General features: G+C 42.5%; 1 protein-coding gene across 1 annotated transcript in view; it reads right to left on the bottom strand.

The window, feature by feature from the left end:
* The window catches only part of ADAMTS5 (ADAM metallopeptidase with thrombospondin type 1 motif 5), a 52,126-nt gene that overhangs the window by 13,793 nt on the left and 24,953 nt on the right, over positions 1 to 13,380 (bottom strand). Inside the window, exon 3 of the mRNA XM_035115079.2 lies at positions 6,292 to 6,459. Within this exon, the coding sequence (XP_034970970.1) occupies positions 6,292 to 6,459 (168 nt within the window). The remainder of the gene's footprint in view (positions 1 to 6,291; positions 6,460 to 13,380) is intronic.

The raw sequence follows: 13,380 nt of genomic DNA, 5'->3' as shown, positions 1-13,380 counted from the left end.
TCTCTATGATGCTTGCCATACCTCTGAAGCTTCCAAAGTAGATAAAGTGATCAAGAATTTGTTCCAAATCAGTTCTCCGTTGGACTCTTGTATATCATGTGGAAACCTCTAACTGTAACCTGCTTGTGGCTATATAACCTCTGCTTTTACAATAACCTTTATTTCACAGGCTGCAATTCATAACCCATTTATTTTATTTTCTAGTAGTCCCACCAGAGTAAGTTGGTCTTTAAATTACAGATATAGAAAAAGTATTTTTCCTACTATTAAAAAAAGAAAAGATTGCTCTGGCTTGCATGTCAGTTTATAATTGGTACTATCAGCTTCAGAACCGGGCATAGGGGTTTTCGTTCCTTTTTAATTTCCGTGTGCTCAAACCCACTCTGTGAGTGAGGTCTTCCATATATATCAATGGGACCTAGAGACATTCAAAATAAACAAAGCTGTCATTTGAACATGCTGTTGAAAAGCTAAGCCTTCTTAATAAGGAAAGCCAGAAAAAGCATGACACACAGCTGTAGCCAAGGGAAAGTTGTAAGAAGGGAGGGAGATTAATTAAATCAAAAGCCAAATCAGCACAGGAAAGGCAATATTGGTGGCAAGTGCTCATTGGGAACCCCTAAACCCAAGGGGAGCCACAAGAGCAAAGAACAAACAGTTCATGTCTATACAAATGGAAAAGAACATGGTATAAGGCATAATTATGTTATCTGTGATGTCAAGCATTGACCTGGCACCATCTCTTTGGGAAAAAAGCCAAAACAAAATCAAGTAGTTGGTCCTGGAAATTCAGTTTTAGAGGATTTTTCTTTCTCATAGAAGTAACTGGCTCTTATGCTAATGCAGGGAATTACAGCCAATCTGAAGAGCTTTCTGTCTTGTTTATAACCCTTGTAAGAGTCCTGTGTGGGTGCCTGTGGTTCAGCGAAACTTCATTTCTCTTGAGCCAAAATAGATTACCACAACCTGTCTCTCGCTGCAAGCAGTGCCAACTTCCACTTGATGATGGATGAAAGCATGCAGAATATAAATACCTCCCAACCTCAGGGAGTTTGAAAACATAATTGGGATAAAGGTCTATATTTCAGAACATTCCTTTTTAATAAAAATCAATGATGCCTCACTGCCATCAAGAGAACTCAACCACCATGGTTATTTGCTCCCCCCCCCATGATTCAAATTTTAGTTAAAACGCCCTTCTGCATCATCACTTATTTCTCTCCTCAAGTTTATAACTTTATCAGCTCTCTGATGACCCTGAGCCAGCATGCAGGATATAACTTTTACCTCAGGCATATTTCACTGCATTTTAAAAATAAAACAATGTGCCCTTGCTACTTGATAATACATTGTTGTGAAATAAAACAACCCTGGGTTATCTTGTGCATGCTGAACTGTGCTTGGCTCATGAATAGGATAAGGAGACAAAACAACTTATCATCTATATACTGTATTTGGGAAAGTTGCTTGTTCACTATGAATTTGGACACCTCTTAAGATGAAACCAAATTTTGCATTATGGTTCCTGAGATCAACGAGCAGGGTTTTGTTTTTTGTTTGTCTCTATTTGGATACAATTGGGCATCATTTTGAAACAAGACAGTGGAATAAATATTTCAAAACCACTGATTCTAACCACGGATTTAAAAATGGCCCTGTTTTTTGGCTTAGAATTCTTGAGCAGTGCTAGATGCAAGGCTACTAGTCTATGAAAAACATTTACAACATATACAGTTGCGACCTTTATATAGTCCACTATATATGATCCCCAAATACAGCACAGCTAACACTGGAGTAATGGCGTGATTCTACACTATACTAGCAGCAAATTCAACAGCACAATCATCTCAGTAGGAGTTGTTTCTAATATGGAAATCTACACACAGCTAACAGCTTCCTTCAAACAAGCATACTTTTGCCGGGAAAAATGCCAGAACTGTACAGCAACAGAAAATCTGCCATTCCTATAATATAAGCCAAGTCCATAGCCCTGTGGTTGGGAGAAGACATGTAGGCAGACCCACCCCACCTCAGAAGAAATGCTGGAATCCTGTGGCCCTTGGGCCAAAGCTGGTCAACCACCCACTCGTGTCTTAACCACACTGAACTCTTCAGATTACTGTAGTCTCAAAGTAGCCTAACATATGACACATATGTTCGACTCCCTTTTCTCACAGCCATGCACATGGCAATGCAAACCATGTAATCTGGCACTGTGGGGCCATAGGTCTGTGGAAAAGTAGTGGCTTAGTACACAAGAAGTCCCTGGGTACAATGTCCTATGAGAAAGGTCAGGGGGAAACCACATACATTTACAGTGCATCACAATAGCTAATTAGAGCAATTGGTCCAACAGTATTATTCAGGTCTATCTTAACTGTGGCCCAGGAGGCAGTGAAGATTTCTAAATTTCACCTTGCTTTTAATCTGCCCAGGGTTTCTAACCTTCTGTCTTGGCTCTGTAATATTGTAAACTGACCTGCTTACAGCTGTGGGTGCTAAAGCCCCACAAGATTCCCATTTATAGCTTCAGTATTAAAAAATAAATATGAGGACTTTACTCAAAGCTTCCAGTTGTATCTGAAGGTTCCTCCCCCTGGTCTTTGTGTTTTCTAGAAGTGCACCAAGTGAACTTTCTGGATAATAGATAAGGGCTGCAAAATGCCCAGAAACTTAACATCGGGGGCCTCTGTCAAATAAGGATTAAACTTGGGGATTAAACTGTTCCTTTCCTCAAAAACATTCTGTCTCAGTTCTTGGATAAACACATTTAGACACTACAAACAAGCTTCTTCATTGCTTTAAATGTTCCAATTAATGTGTTAAACCAGTATTTTTGGTAGCTCAGCATGTGACCCTCAATATTTACTCACCACATTGTTTATTCTAACAATAAACAGAAAAATAAGTCAGCTACTTTGCAAGTTTGCTATATGTGGATTGAGAAATGCCAATGGTGGTCTATGATGAGGCAGCTGCTCAGAAGCCAGCTGGTGGCTGCAAGTAACCATGAAGGCTGTGCTTGAGAAACACTCTATTAACCACACATAGAACTGCTCAAGATTAAGTCCATGGCACTACCGAAAGAGGTAGTGGAAGGTTCTAGTTAGGTTTATGTGCTCCCCCAGGAACAATAATCCAAAACACAATAGCAACAATAGGGGCGGCCGGGGGGGAGGGGGGGAGCTAACACGACAGCCACCCACAAAGTCCACAACAGCTATACTGACATGGGAATCGTGATGACACTTGCCAACAGTGTCTCCCTATTAGGCACACATGGAAGGCATAAACTGCACATAGAGTCTGCCGTGCATTGACAACAGTGTCTGATCTGTTAGGACATGCCGTGGTCAATGGTTAGGAGGCTAGGCTGCAGGGCCCATTTTGATTTCTGGGGCAGGAGGTGGGGATCTTCAAGTTCTGCTGCATCCTTCTATGCAGACAATGTGTGTAATAGTGAACGCCACACACCTCCCAAAATGGAAGAGTTGCTTGATCCCCTCAATTGATTTGGTTGCCCTTTCCTGCACATTTTCAAGCTCTGCAACATTCATTTTGAGAAGCAGCAACCAACAATGTATGTCGTATTCCAAGGGTGATTGCACCACAGATTTATATGAAGGCATCAGTCACTGCCTCCACATGCTCAAAAACAACAATATTGTGTTTTGGAGGTGGGGGGAAGGAAGAGACAACAAAAGGCAGGGCTGGCGTGCAAGAATCCTATTCTCAACACACACATGTAAGAGCAGAAAGGAGACACATTATAGCAGGCATCCCCAAACTGTGGCCCTCCAGAAGTTTTGGCCTACAACTCCCATGATCCCTAGGTAAGAGGACCAGTGGTCAGGGATGATGGGAATTGTAGTCCAAAACATCTGGAGGGCCGAAGTTTGGGAATGCCAAACTCTTGGAACTACAACTTCATGGGTGTCCATCACGATCCCAAAGCCGAAGTTTGGGGATGCCAGAAGTTTTGGCCTACAACTCCCATGATCCCTAGCTGAGGACCAGTGGTCAGGGATGGTGGGAATTGTAGTCCAAAACATCTGGAGGGCCGAAGTTTGGGGATGCCTGCATTATAGGATTTTTGTTATCTCCTGTCACACACATCCTCCCACCCGCCCCAAGTATCATGTTGATTGTGCAAACTGTGCCTTTAACTGAATCCTCCTCCACCACAGTTCCTACTTGCATTCTCATGTTTCATAGATGGTGATGCTGCAGAAGCAGCTGGCCAGGTGGCGGAGGAGCTGCTATGCTAGCTTCCTGGTAGGCAGGTCGCTGTTGCTTGCTGGGAGGGAGGGGAAGAAAGTGACAGGGAGGTGCAAATGCATGGGTATAGCCAATCCGGCACTCCTGCCAACGTGTCTGCACTTTGCTGACCTCTCCCACTGCCTCCTTCTCAGTAAGCAACAGTGTCCCACCTGCCAGGAAAATAGCATAGTGACTCCACCTCACAAGTTGCTTCTTTGGAACATTCACACACCTTAATGTATGAGTGTGCCTCATGGACTTTTGATGGTGTGCTATGATTGGCTTCTGCATCATCCACCATTAGTGATAGTGGGAAGAGGGTATGGAGGAGGGGGAGGAGTTCTCCTGAGCTCTCCACTACCCCTTGTGAGTGCTTATTTTCACATAAGTTGTTTTGTTGATGCCAACAGGGGAGTTGGGGCCTAGCTTGGGGGAGGATAAGAATCAGACTAAGCTACCCATTCATCTCAGAATGAGACCCCTATCCCTTGCTTCTCCTTATGCCATTCTAATTACATTTGCACAGAACTTACACTGATTTTAACCATATGTTAAATCTTGTGACTATACCATCACAACTTACCAAGCTGGTGTGATTTGGAGCTACACTAGCCAAAGGACTTTTGCAGCAATCCCATCCTTGTCCAGCTAATGTTAACTTGGATAAGACTGCAATGCAATGTGTTTAAGACAACACTAAAGGAGTGTAGATATACTATGGGAAATACAACTGTAGATCTTTAATAAATGCCCTATTAAAATTGCAGAAAGTTAATAATGCTAATAATTTTATTATTTATACCCCGCCCATTTGGCTGGGTTAGAGGCAGTTATCGACAACTGATAATGGGATGAAACGTACGATTGCACACAGCACTCAAAACCATCCTACACAATGTTGCCTTTTACAAGACCTGCATGCATATAGTATGCTTTTCATCCATAAGTATTTCAGTTTCCATAACAACTCGATCCATTCGTTCAGTTAGGTCATTTTTATCTAAGCATTCTGGAATTTGAAAGGGTTGTTTAAGAGCTGCAGTTGCGTTAGCAGCACAGTGAAGGATTTTAAGAGCATTTTGTTGTTGTTAAGGAGAAGCTGGGAAAGAACACTGAAATACTAATATTAGCTAAATAAATCAAACTGTCAGCTTTTTGAAGCAGGGCTGTCTTCTGAAAAGACGTGGAAACCTTTGTTGAAATCTCTATTTAGCCCCTGATGCCTTGGGCAAGTCACTTTGCTCAATTTTAGTTCTCCACCTGCCAACTGGTGATAAAAGTGGCCTACTTCACACTGTTGTAAATAATCTACCTATTTGCAATCCTTTTGCTATTTGCTACTGCTACTTATTTTTATCTACCCCTATTACTAATACAAGGGACCCAGGTGGCACTGTGGGTTAAACCACAGAGTCTAGGGCTTGCTGATCAGAAGGTCTGCGGTTCGAATCCCTGCAATGGGGTGAGCTCCCGTTGCTCGGTCCCAGCTCCTGCCCACCTAGCAGTTCAAAAGCACATCAAAGTGCAAGTAGATAAATAGGGACCACTCTGGCAGGAAGGTAAACGGCATTTCCATGCACTGCTCTTCATGCTGGCCACATGACCCGGAAGCTGTCTGCGGACAAACGCCGGCTCCCTCGGCCTATAGAGCGAGATGAGCACTGCAACCCCAGAGTCGGACATGACTGGACCTGATGGTCAGGGGCTCCTTTACCTTTACCTTTATTACTAATACAACATCTCACTCTTTTTTACTATTCCTACTACTGCTTTTCCTCCTCATTTAGGTAGCGGCAGCAGAGATGCAGGGGCTGTACTTCATTGCATTTAGCACAGTAGGAACCAGATAGCAATTACTGTACGGTAATAGCATGAAGAACGTTAGAGAAAAGTGAAAGTAACTTCAATTCTAATTAGAATAACAAACACATATTTTATAAATTAGAGTTAAAATGTTTTCTTTTTCTTTTTAAGTTCCTAGCAGCACATAATGTCCAGCATGATATAGGACACTAAGATATCCATACATACCATGGCCATCATCCAGAAATTCTGTTATTGTTGCTGAAGTGCATTTGGACCAGGGTTTAGAAGCATCAATGCTTGTTAAGATAGAAGACATAAGCCTCTTATCTTCCATGGAACCAAAGTTCTCCTCACAGAATTTGGAGTCGTCATGGGAAAGTCCAAGGAGATGTCCTGAAGGAAGAAAACAGAATAGCATCTCAGTCTTAATACTCCTTTTAAATTAAAATATCCACCCAACTATTTATTCATTAGTCATTTATTTAAGAATGAGGGGACAAAAAAGCAGCTTGTCGAATAAACCTGCCACTATGTTATTTCTGATTATACTTGCAAAGATTAATGAATGAGATTGGGACTATAAAGTTGGATATAAATAATCTAAATAAACTGAATAATAGAATTGTAGAGTTGGAAGGGACCACGAGGGTCCAATCCCCTGCAATGCGGGAATCTTTTTGCCCAATTTGAGGCTTAAACTCATAACCCCGAGATTAAGAATCTCATGCTCTACTGACTGAGCTATCCTCAAAATCAGTATTTCATTTATTTAGTCATTTAAAATATTTCTTAATCACCCTCAAGCAGGAGATTCCTGGGCAGCGTACAAAAGTGTGATTAAAACTATTCACATATCCAACAAAAACAACAGATAACTCAACAAAAACACACAAAAAAGGTAGTAGAGCAAACACATAAAACCAAGGACCAAAGAAAGCAGTTCCAGTTAAAATAATCTAATCTAGGGAAATAGGAAACTCCTAATCTGGCATCAAAAAGATTGCAATGTCAACATGAGGCATTTTTCATTGAGAAGGCCATTCTGAACCAGCACCACCGAAATGACCACGACTATTTAGCTCGTTATCACAGTGTGATATTAACATAGAAAACCAGTAAGTTTTATTCTAGATATAAAACTACTGTATAGATATTTATAGCTTAGTGTTTGTATAGTGTTTTTACCTCCCCTGCCAGGTACAAGCAACTCTCCATTTACACAGGGGTTGCGTTCCAAGGCACCATGTGCATCAGTGAGACACACATAAGCTCGGCTCGGTATAATGTGAGACCAAGGTCTACTGCTCAATACTGCTACATACTGCTGCAGATGATCCTGGCTACAATGTGCTATAGAGGAGGAGTTGAAGTGCAAGCAAGGGATGCTTGCTACACAAATCTGATAATGCAAGCTAGTGAAAGAACTGATACACCACAGGGGAATATGTGCTGCCCCCACTTCTAAGCTTCTAGCAAGTACTGTAGGATCTAAGCACACAGCTCTCCTGAGACTTCAGCAATGGGCATATAGATTTTGTTAACACATCTCATTCTAAAGAAGGCACTTCATCCCACAGTTGGCAGAAGAAGTAGCATTACTTTATTAAAAGGGTAAAGGGACCCCTGACCATTAGGTCCAGTCATGGCCGACTCTGGGGTTGCGCGCTCATCTCGCATTATTGGCCGAGGGAGCCGGCGTATAGCTTCCAGGTCATGTGGCCAGCATGACAAAGCCGCTTCTGGCAAACCAGAGCAGCACACGGAAACGCCGTTTACCTTCCCGCTGTAGCGGTTCCTATTTATCTACTTGCATTTTGACGTGCTTTCGAACTGCTAGGTTGGCAGGAGCTGGGACCGAGCAACGGGAGCTCACCCCGTCACAGGGATTCGAACCGCCGACCTTCTGATCAGCAAGCCCTAGGCTCAGTGGTTTAACCACAGTGCCACCTGGGTCCCTTATTACTTTATTACTGGCCTACAAATGGCACGTCCTTGTAGCTTCAACCGCAACTCACTGGGAAACACTAGAAGGTGTGGGAGATTGTTTCTAAGATCTAGGGTGGGGTGGCGAACGAAAAGGTGCGTCACACACAAAAATTGTTTCCCCTTAGTTGCTGTCATTCCATGCTACCACATTGCTTAATTTCACTTCTCTCGACTCATCCCTTTTTTATCCCTGAGGGAACATCCAGAGGGAAATTTCCCCTTTCAAATCACTGCCATTTTGGAGATAATGCTCTGAAATCACCAGAAAACGTTCAGCACAGTATTCAGCATGTACAATGCTTGTGTATACCAAGGACTCCTGAAACAAACAATAACAAAAAGGACCTGACATGTAACCATGGGCCAGACTGCACCCTTTGTCAAGCTGTGGATTCGTATACAGTACTTCCAACAGGTTGGAAGAAATTTTAAGACAGAGGCTCTGTATAGTCTTCTTTCTCTGTCAGTGCCAAAAAATCTTGAAAGGCCATCCTGAAACAAAGGGTGCCTTTAAGAAACATGAAGACAGTGCTGGCTTTGCTGTCTCCCTGGCTGATGTTATCACAGAGTGCGCATCAAACTCATCAAATGAGTGGCACCAGGATGCTCTCCTCACTGTTTTAAAGGCACTGCAGGCAGGCGACACTCAGCACTTCAATGAATTCTGAGGTAACTGAGCTCTTATTATAGTCATTTGCAACTGACATCAAGCTTGTTCTGAAAAAGCCAATGGCATGTTAATGAGCTGGTTTTAGTGTGGTGTCCTGAGAAAAAGGCGTGTCTGCACTGGAAGCGCCAAGCTAATACATTGCTCCTGTAATTCTCTCTGTCAGGCATGTTGGTAGGCAGAGGAACAGCTTACCTGGAAGCATCCTATATATGTATACTGTGTAGATATCATGATAAGCACCTGGGACGGGGGATGCATCCGATACTTTACATAAGCGCAGTGGAAAGATGCCTATGACTTTGGGGTTTGAACATGTGTTATCATAATTTAATTTCAAGATTTGGACATTTAACAGATTCTGAAACATTTCTTACAAAGGGAAATGAAACAAAGTAATTAAAATTAATGAAATTATATTGGGCTTATATATTACAGAAAACTCGTATGAAAACAAGCCAAGATAGATTTGGGATGGGTAATTCTACTTGATCAATGGAATTGGATTTGGCATAATGTTCCTCAGCAAACAGTGCTTAAGGGAAGTTTTTACGTTTCTGTTCCATTGGTACGTAACACTGCTACATCCTTATCAGATAAATAGAACAGCCTGTTGGTGGTACAAAGATGCAAGTACTGGGATGCAGTTTTTTTTTTTTTAAAAAAATAAGTGTCCTAAAATAAGAAAATTCTGGGGGATAAAACCAGGGAACAATCCTATCCTACAGTTATGCTCGAGGAGCGCAACAGGATCACAACTACATGCATTTCACTGATGCAACAATATACTGGCAGAGTGAAATCTATGCCAGTGAGCAGTATCACTGTGCCGGTGGGATCCTGTCACAAAGAAAAGTAGGCCCACTCGCAGGTCACTCCCATCTTCTGTGCCAGAATAATGGTATGATAACAAAGAAGAAGAAGAAGAAGAAGAAGAAGAAGAAGAAGAAGAAGAAGAAGAAGAGGAGGAGGAGGAGGAGGAGTTTGGATTTGATATCCCGCTTTATCACTACCCGAAGGAGTCTCAAAGCGGCTAATATTCTCCTTTCCCTTCCTCCCCCACAACAAACACTCTGTGAGGTGGGTGGGGCTGAGAGACTTCAAAGAAGTGTGACTAGCCCAAGGTCACCCAGCAGCCGCATGTGGAGGAGCGGAGACACGAACCCAGTTCCCCAGATTGCGAGTCTACCGCTCATAACCACTACGCCACACTGGCTCAAATAGATGGTTAAAGTAAAACCATTCCCATTGGGAAGACATATTGGTACATGGTAGATTTGGACACCTACCCGAACCTCCTTCAGTTGGTCCATATGTCCGTTTTGACTGGCTAAAATACTATACTATCTCAGGCGTATGTGTGAATTTTCCTGGAACTTGGGACATCTTTTACACTAAAGGTTTGCTGTCCTATTAAGTTTCAGCACAAAACACAGCCCCGTGAGCACTGGTCCACACGGCTAGGCGCCCTCGGTTGCATGGGAGAAGGTTAAAATGAGTAACGAATCTGAACATGTTGTATTTGTTCAAGACAGACTTGAATTCTACATGTTTTACCTCTGTGCTAAATATTCCTACTTTGATGTCTAGAAATGTGCCAAAATTATTATGAAAAGCATGATTGTAACATTACACAGCTGACACCTAACAGAACAGTGGTTACATGACCAACTTTTAGGGTATGTGTGTCCATATTTATAGAAGTAGTGAAGTTCATGTTGATTTTCCATTAGCTAAATCAAAGCTATACATTAAGGACTTATTCCACTACAACTTGCAGCGTTATTTGGGTTCATTTCTCTCACCTCTCACCCCCCTTGCAACTGAAGCAATGCCCTTCAGTTTTACAAGCAGGTCTGTGATTAGATATTCTCTCTGCTCGGCTACTTTAGGAACTGATTGCAGCAACCACATATTTTCACTTATTAGGTTGAAAACATCATAGCACAATTGAAGGGGCCTCACCAAAAATATTTGGGTTGGAATTTTTGTTGCTGCAGTTGCATGCTTAATGATTGTCTAAACCAGGCATCCCCAAACTTTGGCCCCCAGATGTTTTGGACTACAATTCCCATCTTCCCCAACCATTGGTCCTGTTAGCTAGGGATCATGGGAGTTATAGGCCAAAACATCTGGAGGGCCGAAGTTTGGGGATGCCTGGTCTAAACCCTGGATTGTTTCTGAAGCTTTTCTTCTTTTCTTTTTAAAGGGAAGGTGGTTGTAGTGGCAACAAGAGGACAAGAGAATATTCCCGGTGCTTACATCTGCTGACAGATTTTAGAGTCTGATTTGTTGGTTCGAGAATATTTTGCCTTGTTGTATTTAGCCCTTTTTTCATTCTGAAGTTTGTTTTAAGATATTATGCTTGCAACTTAGATACCAAACATTTCAGTATAATCTCATAGATTTCAATTCTACTTCACTGAATCTTTCATATGTAGCATATGGTTAAAGAGGTGTGTGGAAAAAAGAAGTCAGCACAGTTCTTTGTTGAAAATAATTGTGTTGAATAGTTGCACAGATGAATGAATGCATACATACATGTAAGGGAATCAAATGGAATGCATATATACAGGAATTCTGTTGACATGCACTGCCCATTCATCAAAGGACCATGACAATTCCAAAACGCATGCTCTAAATCAGTGGTCCTTAATCTAATTTTCCTTTACCCACTTGAAAATGGCTGGGGGTCTTGGCAGAACATTTAATAACCTTTTTAATAAGCTTAATAAACTCTAATAAACTATTTTGTCCTACAAATCAAAGCACATACATTACTTGTTCTTAATAACATTTTTTTTCTCCAGTGCTGACATCATAAGCAAAACCAACACCATAGTATGACGATCAGGAGCCTTTGGCCAGGACCTTGTTAGCTGTTCAATAATTCCCTATCAAAATGGCCTTGGTCACTGTCAGAAAGAAAGCATTCATGACTGTTCTGCAGCCTTCCCCTGAGCCACTTGAATCAACCTTGAAGACCACGGTTTACGTACTTCTGCTCTAAATAATGTAGGAATTTTGTTTTGTTTCTTAATACATGGCATTCAAAAGCAAATCTAAAACTGCTTATATTTTTGTTTCCCACTACCTTGACCTGCAAACAGAGAAACAGTGCAATTCCACAGTCCAATTCAACATATAGACATGAAAATGAAGTTAAACAGAAGTGTTTGGAAAAGAATTATTACTACGCACAGGTGTACTACATTTTATTCCACCAGAGTATTGCCGTCACTATGTTTACACTGGACCACTGGACAGAAGCAGTGACACAGCTTGCTAAGAATGCCACACGTCTTACAATATATTTACTCAGGAAATCACAGCTCGCATGAGACATCTGTTTCTCACTGTGGCCATGACTTTTACCTAACTTACCAGCTGGCATAACTGAGGCAGCAGGATGTCAAGCTACTTGCCCAGGTTGAGTCAGCCACAAAGACTAAGGGTCTATGCCGTAACTTGTTTATTTGTACATACACAGCAATGTGCTGATTTGAAAAGCAGTGCGTTAGGCATGCTCCTTGCGAGATACACACCAAGAAGTGATGCTTGTTACAGGCTGCAGTTTTCAAACCTTTTGGGTAACCAGGGCTGGCTACAGCATCAGACATCTTTGGGTGCCACTAAAACCTACCCTGGGCCCCCCTTCAAGAAAATTTCCTGGCCTGGTGCTATGAGCAGCACCTGACAGCCGGATCAAACTGGCATGTCATTTAACATGACAGTGGAGCATAGTGGGAAATTAAAATAGGATCGTCCAGTTACACCTTTACGAATTGGTGCACTGCTGCTACTTGCCACCGTGGCCAGGCAAGACTGCCAGAGCCCATCAAGGGAGAGAGGCAGCCAATCAGAGGGCACGTTGCCCCTCCCCCCCAAAAATCTGGCTTCGGCCTTGGCCTGAAGCTAATGATTTGCAGATAAGGATTTTTTTAATGCTAAGGTATTAAAACAGTAAAGCTTTAGTGCTAAAACACACGTGGTATGATCCTGAATACCAGTCAGCTACAAAGATGTTTGTCTTATTAGAAAACTCCCCCCCCCCGCCCTGTTATATTCTGCCACACACATAGAGGTCATATTTCTTCAAGGTCAAATTTCAACATCAAGATGCTAACATTTAATGGGAGTCTAATATCATATTAGGGACCCAGGTGGTGCTGTGGGCTTGCTGATCAGAAGGTCGGCGGTTCGAAACCCTGTGACGGGGTGAGCTCCCGTTGCTCGGTCCCAGCCCCTGCCAACCTAGCAGTTTGAAAGCACATCAAAGTGCAAGTAGATAAATAGGAACCGCTACAGCGGGAAGGTAAACGGCGTTTCTGTGTGCTGCTCTGGTTTGCCAGAAGCTGCTTTGTCATGCTGGCCACATGACCTGGAAACTGTACGCCGGCTCCCTCGGCCAATAACGCGAGATGAGCACGCAACCCCAGAGTCGGTCACGACTGGACCTAATGGTCAGGGGTCCCTTTACCTTTACCTTTACTATCATATTGTTTACTAATGCCACTGCTTGCCATTGATAGACAGTAAAAATATAATAGATACTGACACCCATGCTTATCATACATTCATCCCCCCCCCCGGCCCTCTTCAAACATAGATTCCAAGAGCTGAGGTCAATCTCGCTTTCCTGCTGCTTTCCGGAGGGCAGG

This window comes from Zootoca vivipara, chromosome 4 (assembly GCF_963506605.1).
Source record: "Zootoca vivipara chromosome 4, rZooViv1.1, whole genome shotgun sequence".
Taxonomy (NCBI): Eukaryota; Metazoa; Chordata; class Lepidosauria; order Squamata; family Lacertidae; genus Zootoca; species Zootoca vivipara.
Note: the sequence above shows the minus strand (reverse complement) of the source record. Positions and strands in the feature narration are given on the sequence as shown.